This window comes from Saccopteryx bilineata, chromosome 8 (assembly GCF_036850765.1).
Source record: "Saccopteryx bilineata isolate mSacBil1 chromosome 8, mSacBil1_pri_phased_curated, whole genome shotgun sequence".
Lineage (NCBI taxonomy): Eukaryota > Metazoa > Chordata > Mammalia > Chiroptera > Emballonuridae > Saccopteryx > Saccopteryx bilineata.
Window position 1 is genome coordinate 74,780,786 of NC_089497.1, and position 13,515 is coordinate 74,794,300.

The window sequence follows — 13,515 nt, forward strand, 5'->3', positions numbered from 1 at the left end:
TGCCTGTAAAGCCAGTAGGCACGGCCAGGGCCACTATCACAGCAGCCCGGCCCTTGCAGGTTCGCATTGGATTCGGACAGTCGGTAAAGAAACAGCGGAGCCAAAAACTGATGGGCCATAGTCTTTAATTCTAGCTTGCACCCGGCGGGCAAGTAAAAATACACACTGGGCTCCAAAACCCAGTCACATTCAATGCTCACAAAGCCACTGACTTATCCGAGTTTCCTAGAATCAAAGGTTTCTAGCTCACCAGACTTATTTACCTCTGTTCCCCATCTCCTTCCTTATCCCAAATACAAACTCTACACAAACTGGCATCTCACTCAGCACTCCACCATCTTGGCTGCTTCTCCTGGCCTCCTCCACGTGGCCTTTCTCTGCTCTCCTCTGCTCTCTTTTCTAATGATAATCTCAGGAACCAAGAGCCAGCCCTCATGTAGTCTACCCCCATTTTATATTGTAGCTTCACAACCTCTAATCCAATATATAAAATAGGGAAGTCTCTAATACAAAGTCACTTCTGAGGCATGATTGGATTGTACCACCCCACATCAAAACGGGTGGGAAAGGCTTAATCCCAAAACCAAGCCCCAGGCTACAAGGATTCTATCTGCCCACAGAGACATACATTAATATCACCTGGGCGACGGCCTCCTCGTGGGCAGCGTAATCTTTAACAAAGTGAGCATAATACATTTTATCTGCCCAACAGTGCCTTATTTCCTTGCACAGGGATGCTGGTGGTGTAGATTGTGGGTAGTGAAGTGAGCGAGCATAGGGGTAGATTGTTGGGCAGGTAAAATATATTATGCTCACTTTGTTAAAGATGGCGCTGCCCATGTGGAAGCCCATTGCCCAGGTGATGGTATTGGTTGCCCTTCTTGCTTGGGAGGGTGTGATTATATTAATGTGTGTTAGGGGTGGGCTGTGGGCAGGCAGGATCCTTGTAGCCTGGGGCTTGGTTTTGGGACTAAGCCTTTCCCACCCTTTTTGATGTGGGGTGGTACACTCTCATGAGGAATCCCATTATGCCTCAAATAAGGGACTTTGTATCAGAGACTTCCTTGTTTGTATATTGGATTAAAGGTTTTAGTTTCTACACTATAAAGCGGGGCAGACTGGGAGATTGCTCTCTCTTGGTTCCTGAGATTAGTATTAGAGAGGAGAGCAGAGTAAGGCCACGTGGAGGAGGCCAGGAGAAGCAGTCAAGATGGCAGAGTGCTAAGGGAGAAGCCAGTTTGTGCGGAGTTTGTGCAGAGAGAAGGAAGGAGATGGGGAACAGAGGTGAATAAGGCTAGTGAGCTAGAAACCTTTGATTCTAGGAAACTCGGATAAGTCAGTAGCTTTGTGAGCACTGAATGAGTGGGTTTAGGAGCCCAGTGTGTGTTTTTGCTTGCTTGCTGGGTGCAAGCTAGGATTAAAAATGATGGCCCACCAGTCCTTGGCTCCGTTGTTTCATTACTGTCTGTCTGAATCTAATGAGAACCTGCATGGGCCAGGAAGCTGTGATGGTGGCAGTGGCTACCAACTTTACATCAATCTGGCTACACTGTGTCTGATAGGTTGGAGTGGAAGATGGATGGAGGTAATAAAACTAGCTTTGAGACTGGTAAGAGGTAGGGAGTTTGCTCTAGGATGGACGGTGGTAGTAAGAGTAGAATTGAGTAGTCAAGCAATAGACAGTTTTGTTTGCAAATGTTCAATAGGACTAAGAAATTCTAGAAAGTACATTTAATATTAAAAGCAATATTGGATCACTGAAAGAACATTGTCATAAAGAAAAATCAAATATAAATTGCTTTTATTGATATTTCTTTTTAAAAAAATTTTATTGATTGATTTGAGATAGAGAGAAACGAAGAGAGAGAGAGAGACATTGATATGTTGTTCTACTTATTAATTCATTCATTGGTCAAGACTTTGTTGATTCTTGTATGTACCCTGACTGGGGATCCAACCCACAACCTTGGCATATCTGGATGATGCTCTAACAAACTGAGCTACCTTGCCAGGGCCTAGTGTAACTTCTTAAATTGATTTCATAAGAGGCTCAATCTGAAGCATCCAGTTTGTTCATTTGGAAGAACATACTGCCATCTCCTAATCACCAGAGTTCAGTTATCATTCCACCTGACTGCCTAGGGGACTGCTGTTTTAGCTTCTGAAATTCTTTCCATATCTAATGCCCTGAGCACCAGCTAATCTCATTTAATGTGTCAAAGAGGGCAAGTGAGCAAACTTTAACCACACGTTACTCTTTCTGGTTAAATAATAAAAATTAATCATTTTAATTTGGATCTACAGTTATTTTGACTTTGTTCTCTCCTACACCATCTTTGAGCAGCAGGATTTGCATTGTAAAGATTATCAAAGAATGGTTGAATCACTGTAAAGCCAGTAGCCATGGCCACCATCACAGCCGCCTGGCCCATGCAGGTTCGCATAGGATTCGGACAGACGGTAATGAAACAATGGAGCCACGAACTGATGGGCCATCATCTTTAATCCTAGCTTGCACCTAGCAGGCAAGTAAAAACACTCTGGGCTCCAAAACCCACTCATTCAGTGCTCACAAAGCCACTGACTTATCTAAGTTTCCTAGAATCAAAGGTTTCTAGCTCACTAGCCTTATTCACCTCTGTTCCTCATCTCCTTCTCTCTGCATAAACTCTGCACTAACTAGCTACTCCTTCAGTACACTGCCATCTTGGTTACTTCTCCTGTGCTCCACGTGGCCTTTTTCTGCTCTCCTCTCTAATGCTAATCTCAGGAACCAAGAGAGAGCAAGCTCCCAGTCTGCCCCACTTTATAGTATAGAAACCAAAACCTTTAATCCAATATACAAACAAGGAAGTCTGTGATACAAAGTCACTTATCTGAAGCATAATGGGATTCCTCATGAGAGTGCACCACCCCACATCATGCAATCAATCAAGGGTGTGGGGAAAAGTTTAGTCTTAAAACAAAGCCTTAGGCTATAACCACTCTGCTGGCTTATAGCCTGTCCCCCACACCCAATGCAAACTATAAGCAAGCAAACATATATATCAATTTACAAACTTATTTGACCAACAATCACCAAAAGACTATTATCCCTAATCTTTTTAAGTCCACAGCATACTGAAACCATCATTACTCAGCTTTTTAAAACACTTAATAAATACTGAATTTTTAATGCCCATTTGATATGCAAGAAGATTCACTTACTAATAAACAAAATTAAATTTTGTCAATACAAAATATTTTCTGCTGCAACTTGACTCCAATTTATTATAGTGAATAAAATTGCAAGTGGTGTTAGCACATTTCTTGCTGTAAGAAAGCTGGGTGTGCTATGATTTTATGTCAAGTATTCTGGCCACTCAAAGTACAGTTAGAATACCTGGTAAATGGAGAGGGATATGCGTGGCACTTTTCTCTCAGAACTGATGTTGCTCATATGCGTATCATTGCAAAAGGCAAGAACTAACTTCACCACATATTTACATGAATATGTAAGTAAAATGAAAATACATTTATTCCATGAATAAACCTCTAGGCCACAGTGCAGCTCAAATTTAATGATATATACAAAGCACTTGAGGATATTGTTAAAATGCAGATTCTGACTCAGTAGGTCAGGAATGGGGTCCAGGAATCTGCATTTGCCTTAACAAGCTCCCAGGAGACTTTGACACTGCTGGTCAGCGTACACTGTTTGAGCAACAAGGGTCTCTGAATCTAAAATGAGAAATATCTTCCAGTCCTAGGATGTGGTATTAAATCATGTTCATTTGGGTTTGAAAACCAACACTGTGAAAGGAATGAGGGATGGGTTATCTTTATTTTCCTCAAAAACAATACATACCTTAATAATATGAATTATTCTGGGTTTGGCTGGGCAAACACAGCCCAGTCACTTATAAGTTAGACTGTTGTTGATGGTGGCATCAACCTGCATGCGGGTCTGGTTAGAAAAGATTCATTAGTAACTCCCACATGGTATAGGGAGACGTTCTTCTTTTGCTTGGTATGGTAGATGTAATTGAGTTTGACACATATTACAAATTCATCTTCAAAGTTGATTTTATTTCAATTATTAATTATAAAACTAGAAAATCCTGTGAAGGTCAATATATGTAAAGCATACAGATGTTTGACAGAGATTTCCATTTTTATAAAAATATTTCTGGTATCAGAAAAGCAGACATATAGCTGTTGTTACTGGCCTTAGTTCCAAAACAACCACAGCTTTGCCAAACTACTGCATCTCTAGTTTGTTTGTTTGCTTTCTGTCAATTTGCCTTAATGATTCAGGGTGGAGGGAGGACTGGGGGCAGAGATTATACAAAGTGATACTTTTTCACCATTCTTACAGTTTATAAAATAAAGTTATGCACATTTTCTCCCTTCGAGATCTCTTTAAAATAACAATGTAATTTGCAAAAAGAACTTTCCACAAATATAATTATATTATGATTCAGCTTTTTGTCATGCATATCATCAAATTCTTAGGGTTCACCAGAATACAGTTCACATCCACTTTATCCTGGTATATCTACTGGACATGAAAAGATTTTGTTTTGCTTTTTTTTCTCTCCAAAACACCAGTTTACTTGAGCTCAAATGTTAAATTTGAATGTCTACTTTTGGCCTAGCTAAATGACACATATAAATTGCTAGATGGTTCTATAAATCTTAAGATACTGACACTTGAATTGGTAATCAGCCAAGTGTCTTTGATCCCAAAGCTCTTATTTATAGGCTTTGAAGGAAATATTTGTACCATAGAGGATTAAAGTTCACAACTGGTGTGTGTGTGTAGGGGGGTGGGGGGAGTTGAGTAGAAGAGGTTATATATGAACTCTTAGGATAAGGGAAATAGGGAAATTAGGTAATCATTGTAGATAGGCTTAGGGAAGGTATTTTTGTTTTGTTTTTTGGATTTGTTGTTGCTGTTGTTAGAAAAGTGTAGACAGATTTATCTTCTGGGATGGTAAAAGATACTCCTGTCAGAAAGCTGGACTCTGGGTTTCATGGAGATAAAGACCATATCTGTCTTATTCATCAGTGTATTTTAGCACTTAACAACGCACTCTCACATAGTAAATTCTTAATAAATATGAATGAATGAATGCCTTCACAGATGCACTGCATTCCTTAGATCTGTGAATACAGGAACTACATTCACATGAGTTACATAAGTTTAACAAAAGGATATGAGTTCTATCTTCAATGAGGTGGTTGCCACGTTGGTTCAAATACCTTCATGGTTGATAGCTCCTTGAATCTGCCATTAGTTAATAATAAGCATGTAATGGATTAAAAATCCCTGGCCCCACTGTTACTTCACAAATTTCCAACACTTTCAAATCAAACACTAGAATTTCCCCACGGTTTTTATAGCAACATGCTAGCATTTATAATAAATAAGCCCCCCCTCTTAAATTTGGACAGCTTGAGGTCTCAGGAAATCATCATTCATCTTTCCTGGGCTAGCAAAAAGTCTGTTTATATACTCATACATGGTGGTTTTAATTTACAGCTTCCTTTCCATGCATTAATTCCTCAGCAGCCCAGTGCTGTGGGCTGGTCAGATATTTGCCTTACTTCAAAAGTGAGGAAATAGAAAATTAGTATTGTTGTCCAAGATAGCAGTGAGGTAGTAAGATAAAACTAGCACTTTTACTGCTGACTCCTGTCCCAGTGCTCTGTACTAGAAAAGATAAGAACTGAATGGTACTTTACAATTTACAGTACTTACCATATTTCAATTTTCAGGGTAAAATAATAAATTTATCAGGGTTTAGATATGAAAAAGCTGAAGGCTAGCAAGTGTAAGGGAAATTGCCTAAATTTAATTATTGGTAGAATCAATAGGAATCCACATCTCTTGCTTATAAGTGTTAATAATTTGTGTTTGGTTGGTTGGTTGGCTGGTTAGTTTGGTTGGTCAGTTGTTTAGGACTTCAGATGCATTGAATTGGATTAATTATTTCTTTGGTTCATTTCATGCTCTCCTTATTAGTCCATGTGTGAGTCTGTTTTATTTACTTACATAGTAATTTTATAAGATAATACCTGTCTGTGAATAGAATAGCTAAGACATTGACAGTTAACCTTCATATAAAATGCCTCCCCATCCCTTTCCTCTGCTTCCCTTACCTAATGTCACCAACATTCTAAATACTGTGTTTATTCTTTTACTGCTTTTCTTTTCATATAGAACTAAATTTTTATATTTTTAAGGGGGATTATATTTTTATTTTTTAACTTTATGAAAAGTATATCATGCTATATGTGAGGAATTGTGTCATGCTGTATATAATTTGGTGGTGTGTTGTGTGATTGGAGTTCTTACCAACAAAACTAGGTAATCACAGTATACACACATACATTTATGTATGTGTGTGTGTATACACTTATAATGTAAAGACTACATCACACTCTCCAATCACTTCAAAATGAAACATATTTAAACGCACTCTACCTATATTTTATATAATGAAGACCCATTTATTCAACAAATATTTATAGGGTGCCTACTGTGTGCCAAGAGGAACTGTACTGTGCCGTGATACATTCGTGTAAAATAGATACACTCATCCCCACAAACATCCCTGATCCCAGAAATGACGTTGTATATATAGACACAGGCAGACAATAAATAAACATGAAAACAAATATACAGAATGTTAGATGATAAGTGCTGGGGAGAAAAATCAGAGAAGGCCTTTAAGGACTGGACTGAGGTTTGCTATTTAAAGAGCAGAGTGCTCAGCGATGAATCAGGGCTGAGGTGAGTGGGGAAGTCCCTCTTCACTGAGTGACACGGAGGTAACTTGTGAGAGCCTAATCAGAACAGAAGTAAACTCTTCGGAAACCCTCACGCTCATCCTATTGTGTTTGTAGAATAACGGATTCAGTCGGTGCCCAAGGCCCCCCAGAGGGACAATGCCTTTTTCTCCCACTTTTCTTGCCATCCACAAAGCTAAAATCGCCTAGGCAGCCACGGCCGCACCGGAAAGCCTAGAGCGACCACCACCCACGGGCACTTTGCCGCCGCGTGTGCACAGCCCGGAGCACGCGCGAGGTGGGGGACAGGTGCGCGCCGCCCTCTGGCCGCTCCCGGGCCCGCCGGGGCCGCGCGCGCGTGCCCGGCCCGCAGCCTCTGGGCAGGGACGCCGCCGGGAGGGCGGCGCGCACCCCTCTCGGCAGCTGCGGCGGCGGCTGGTGCGGGCGCTCACGTCAGGGCTGGGAGGAGGAGGAGGTTCGCGGCGAGGAGAGTGACAGAGACATGAGGCAGTCGGGCAGGAAAAGAGAGAGAGTTCGGCGGAGAGGGAGAGAGTTGTAGAGACGCCTGGTGAACAGGACCTGCGCCTCCGGGAGAGCGCGGCCGCCCGGGCTCCTCGCCTCCCCCACGCTGCCCGACGTCCGCTTTCAGCACCCCGAGCGGGGAACAGTTCCCGGCAGCCAGCCTTGCTGCCAAGGGACGCCCGCCCGCTCCCTGCGGCCAGACCCGGCTCGGGGGCACCCCGTGAGAACCGGCGTGCACGCCTCCTTCTCTGCTCTGCTGGTGTGCAAGTAAACCCGGGGAAAGCAGCCGGCGGCCTCAGGAAGCCCTGAAGAAGTCGAAGCAGAATGTACCAGGGACACATGCAGGTAAGACATTTCCATCGAACTGGAAAGAAATCTTGGGGGCTCGTTTAAGAGCAAGGCGGTTCACCAAGTTACTGTGGTCCAAGTGCTGCTTTCACACAATTCAACAAGTGAAGTGGTGCAACATGACCATGACATTTCTGTCCAATGCTATCGGTACAACTAGACATGTATCTGAGGGTGGGAGAAGGAGAGGAAAGACCACCTCGGAACTTAGACTGAGGAAGTTTGTTTTCTGTACATTCCCTGAGCCTGTTCCTTTAAACAAGATCAAGGAACCCAAACAGAGGAAACCTGAAGCTGACCGTGTTTCCGTTGTAATCCTATTGATGCAACTGGGCATGTATGTCAACTGAAGGACAAACAATAAGAAAGACAAAGCTTTTCCTTTACTATCTGCGAAGGTTTCTTGACAAAACACTTTGCACTTTTTATTATTTTTTAAATGGTTTGTGCTGTATTTCCCCCCATCAAATGATGGGATATCCCTATAGTCACAAGATGACTTAGGAGGATGCATTTTAAACCTAAGTCAAGAGGCTCTGTTTTCCAGGGGAGGTGCTGCCTTTGGTTATTAATGCTTATTTGAGCTGAGCTGCTGCTTCTCTCTGATACACTCTAGTCTCTTGGTCAAGATTACTTTAACCTTGACTCTAGCTCTCATTCACATGGTTGGTTCTTCCTTATAATGGCAGGTGTATGCTTTGGGGGTGGTGAAATAAATACTAATTCAGCTTCCTAAAGTATAAACTAAGCTCTTTTTGCTTTTGAAATACTTGAGTCATCAGGTTTGATGTTTGAGCTTCCTTTCCATTCCGAAGATGGTCAACTATAGTCATTGTATAGGGGTGTCTTTACCCTGGCGTGTACCGTGTGTGAATACCGAGGATGTTTCTTCTGTGTCTTTCAGAACAATTGAATATAGATAAATATTTGTGCAATCATGACTTAGTACTACTCAATATTTAACCTCCAAGTCTGTGGGGAAATTCTTTTGGGCTATAATTTACTTTCATATAAAATGACATTGTATCAAATTGCTAAGTTTTGTAAGAATTCTGAATCAACACTATCAGAATTACAAAAACATTTCCCATGTTACTGACATCGTCCTGTTTTGAAAATTATTAATTATATTACAGTTGATAGACTATAAGTAGTGACTGAAGTATATTTCCAAATATATATAGTAAATATCATCTTAGTGTCTTTTTATTAAAGCTACACTTGTTGGAAACTTTAATAACAAGCATTCAAACAATGATTGCTGAAAAATTAACAAATGATTGTTACTATAGTTATATGCTTCACCTCCATCCTAGAATGATACTTGTAATTTTATATATTACATATTATCCCTAAATAGTTTTTCTATGAGAGTAAAATAAGAAGGTTTTAATAAATAGAGTCATCCTTCAGAAAATTGCAAAATTCATAATTGACTACTTCGGCACTTCACAAAAATTTTCCATGTCATTTTTTTATTATTTGAATATATGTGTGAATGAAAAATTAAAGCAACAATCTGGTAAGTTCAGGAACCCCAAAACAATTTTAACTCAATTTTCTGGATATTTCAAGTAAGGATGTTATTGAAACTTGAATTATCTAGAACAATGTCTGAGAGTTTCATACTTTGCGAGAATACACAAAAATATAAGACTCTGCGTATGCTCCAAACTTAATGGCTTTTTGCTTGTATACTGCTGTAACAACAAATATGATGGCTTACAGTAAAACTCACAAATCTTTGCTGCCAAGTTCAACTTGAAAACATTCCTGAATAAAGACGGTAATCAATATGCTTGCCAAAATTTCAGAGCAAAATAATTTTTTCCTTTTTACTATTGACCATTAATATTTTTTTTGAATCTTTATGAGCCCCTAATTCGGATGACTGGCAATCTGAGGAGACAGGGGCTATGTTCCCAAAGGCATCTCCCCCTTCTCATCCCAAGCCAACCTTTTTATAAGGGGAGAAAAGCGTAGGTAAATGGGTTTTGAAATTCAAAGGAGAGTTTCTTATTTTATTAGATAAAAGTTGTGTTCCATAGAAGTATTAGTAATTCTTTATCTACATTGAGCATTAATTTTAAACATTAAACTTCTGAGGCTTTACTACATAGTTTAGTCACTATTAAATGATATGATCATCTGAGTGGGAATTTTGCCTCTCCCCCCCAAAAAATAATGCTTATTATAACCTGAGTTATAATATAGTTATTTGTTTACATTTCAAAACTCCAGTCTCTTCCCCAAAATATAATACTTACCCTATAGATAAAATCATCATCATGTTTGTATATTTAGATTAAGTTTAAAAATCTTTCCTTATCAGAGGTAGCATCATCTTTCTGTATGTACCTGACTCTTATCTCAAGGGAAAAAAAAACATAGTTCAAACACTCCAAAGAGTTTGTTATTAAAAATGTGATTACATATTTGTAAAACGGACCAGGATGAGCAGATTTACTAACATTTTAGCCAACTTTGAAGTTTGTTTGAAACACTGGTGTTTCTTAGCTGACACCTTAAAACAGGAGTGAAACAAAATTATCTGCTATCATTTGCCATACCTTGTAATTTTTTTTTTTATCCAAGAGATTTTAAAATAAAATGCTTTGTAAATAGACAGCCTGGAGTGACAGAGGTGTTCACGTGAAGCTTTAAAAAATAGTTGAATTTAAAACTCCTATAGTACCTTTGTTATTGCAACTTAATGATTTTGAAGATAAAGTATTTTAATTCTTATCTGTATGGACAATTTATCCACTGTACTCTAGAAACTGAATTTATTTTAGAAACCACAAACCTTTAAAATACTCTGCTAGTTTATTAGAAGATAAAAGTTGACATTTATTCCAGGTAGATAAACAGAGCATAACATTGCAGCATGTATTTCTTGGTCTCATAGTAAATGTCACAGGTATATTTAGCAGGGCACCAAAGTTGTGTTGTTTTCCACCTGCCTCATCAACTAATTCCAAGGGGAATTTATCACCCCAGCAACTTAAGCAAAGGTTCATTCTTTAATGACTGTTTTAGATTTACTTTTCTTTTCCTCTTTGACCAAGGAGGCCAATGGTGATTATCTATACTTAGCATCAGTTCTGACTAAACTTTCTATTCTTAAATGATAATCTGTGGTCTTAATCCCTCCAGTACCTCTGTGTGCTCTGTACTGGGATGTTTACTTCTATATGTATGTGAGTTAACACTAGCAATTACTGCAAAAGTTATTGGGCTCAGTATATTTCTTTAATCAAACATTATTTTCTGGAATTATAGAGCAATGTAATTTCAATTTTGAACTAAGATTTGTTTTTTATCATTAAGAAAGCATCAACTATGATGATTTTTCTTTAAAAATAAGTTATTTCAGAAGGCAATCAAACAAAAAAACCTGTTTGTAATTATAATTGATCTTTATTATAGGCATTCAAAACAGGCTTTTCTGACTTATTCAAGCTAGCTGAGAAACCATTTCATACCTTCTGCCTTCACAAGATAAAAAAAACTAAAAAAAAATTAAATGACAAAATTATAAGATTAACAGCTTTAAAAATAGCCATTTTATTTATCTTCTCCCAAAGGTGTTTTGTCTTCATTTATGACTTTGCTTAAGTTTTTGAAAAAAAATACTTCACTAAGGAGAACAGCTTGGGTAATAAATTATGTTAATGCATGAGATCTGACCACTGGGATTCATTTAGGTTCACTAGAAGTAACGGCCATAGAAGCCAATGTAAGGTAAGATTATATAGAATGTTATTTTCAACTCCTGAAACAGCAATTTTTCATAATTGAGATCTGAAGCAAAACTGTAAAACAGACATGCTTTAGCATGAGTATTTCCACTTCTCTAACAGATCCATTTTTCTCCTGCTGCTGCCACCATTTTCTACCCAGTGTCATTTATTTGGCAAAAAGATATAATTAATATCAGGATACCTTATATCCAGCACCTCACAGTGTATTTGCATTTTCAGATGAGAATCTTTGGAGATTGGTTTGAAGTGGGGGGGGGGGGTATTTTAAGGAGAATGAAGCAATACTGGCCCGAGGCTGGAGTTGGCTATATTGTTTTGGTCAAGGGTAGCGCTGCCTTCCCCCTTCTCCCAACTCAAATGGCACCTGAGTTTCTCCTCAGAGTCTTTCTATGAGTGATAATGAGCATTAATATCATGGATGTATTGTCTGAAGTACTATTAACTAGAACTTTATTGAAGGAAATTCATGTACAGTGAAGCTAATGTAAAAAATATGACACAAGCTTCAGGAAGATTCTGAAGTGCCTCTCTATATATTTACAAGCAAATCATGCTTGGTATGAGTATAATATTGAGCTTCTAACACTTATGAATTATAATACTATTTATGGTATAATATTGCAGAATATTTGATAAGCATGAAAGTTTTATTATTCCCCAGCCATACCAGCCAACAGTTTACATTATACACTTACTGTAGGAAACACAATATGTTCTTCCTAGATTTTGTTTATGGTAATAAACATTCTTCCTAAAAATATGTTTGAAAAAATTTTTTTCAGCATACGAATGTTTGGAATAAAACATTTTTAAAGTAGAGAATAAGAAAAGGTTAAAACAGAACTTGTTAATTTTAAAATCCTGACTCTCTAGTAGTTTCCACCGCCAACCTAGGAAACATTAAGATGTGATGCATGATGTAGTACAAACATCTAGCAAGCTGCTTTTTCCCACTTTCCATTGAGTTTACATGTTGCCAGCAAAGGCACAAGAAAGAGCTGCTTAAAGGTTTTATATTTGAGAATTAACTTCTTAATACTTTTACGGAATAAGTAGTGTGCATTTCTTGCACTAAATTAGAAGGCAAACTCTATCCTAATATTTCCTTATTAAAAGAACTAAGTCCGATGTAAATGTCTTGGGACATTTAAAAATGATGTAATTTCAAATACACTGATAGGGAAAATGGGGTTGCCAAGTTTCTGAAACATATGTCACCTTTTTGTAGTCCAAATTTATATAAGGAAAAAATCAACTTGAACTGTAACATGTAACTCAGGGATCAGAGAACAGAGTGCTATAAATTGGGGCTACATTTCTTTCAATGAATGATCTCTTCCTTTATCTCCGCTTCATCCAATTTTGCCAGTCCTCGCCTATGCCATCCCCTTTCCTAGGAATTCCAAATGGAAGGCTTCTTCCCCCAGTCTGTTAGAAGGATTATTATATCTTCACCTGATCTTAACCAAAAAGCTGAGAAGTGATAAGGTTTTTTATATGTTTTTTTTCTTTTTTTTTTTTTCCTTTTTGTATTTTTCCGAAGCTGGAACCGGGGAGACAGACAGACTCCTGCATGCGCCTGACCAGGATCCACCCGGCACGCCCACCAGGGGGCGATGCTCTGCCCATCGGGGCGTCGCTCTGTCGCAACCAGAGCCACTCTAGCGCCTGGGGCAGAGGCCAAGGAGCCATCCCCAGCGCCCGGGCCATCTTTTGCTCCAATGGAGCCTTGGCTGTGGGAGGGGAAGAGAGAGACAGAGAGGAAGGAGAAGGGGAGGGGTGGAGAAGCAGATGGGCGCTTCTCCTGTGTGCCCTGGCCGGGAATTGAACCCGGGACTTCCGCACGCCAGGCCGACGCTCTACCACGGAGCAAACCGGCCAGGGCGATTTTTTATATCTTATATATTATTATATTATTGTATTATTATATTATATAGGAAGATAGTTAATACCGTGTATAACTCAATGTATATAATATAACATGCTGCCAATATTGTCCCATAACATCATTTTTTACTGATTCTTACTAGTACAATACACTAGTTCTTTTGTTAAAACTCTATTACATAAATTATTGTTATTCTTCATTCTCATGTGAAATTTTACT

The 13,515-nt window shown here is 38.9% G+C and overlaps 1 protein-coding gene across 4 annotated transcripts in view; it reads left to right on the forward strand.

Moving 5' to 3' along the window:
* Positions 1–7,213: 7,213 nt before the first annotated feature.
* PEX5L (peroxisomal biogenesis factor 5 like) overlaps positions 7,214–13,515 on the forward strand; it is a 274,524-nt gene continuing 268,222 nt past the window's right edge. For all 4 annotated transcript variants that reach the window (XM_066241126.1, XM_066241128.1, XM_066241130.1 and 1 more), the window contains exon 1: positions 7,214–7,641. In XM_066241126.1, coding sequence (XP_066097223.1) covers positions 7,621–7,641 — 21 coding nt within the window. In that variant the 5' untranslated portion in view covers positions 7,214–7,620. The remainder of the gene's footprint in view (positions 7,642–13,515) is intronic.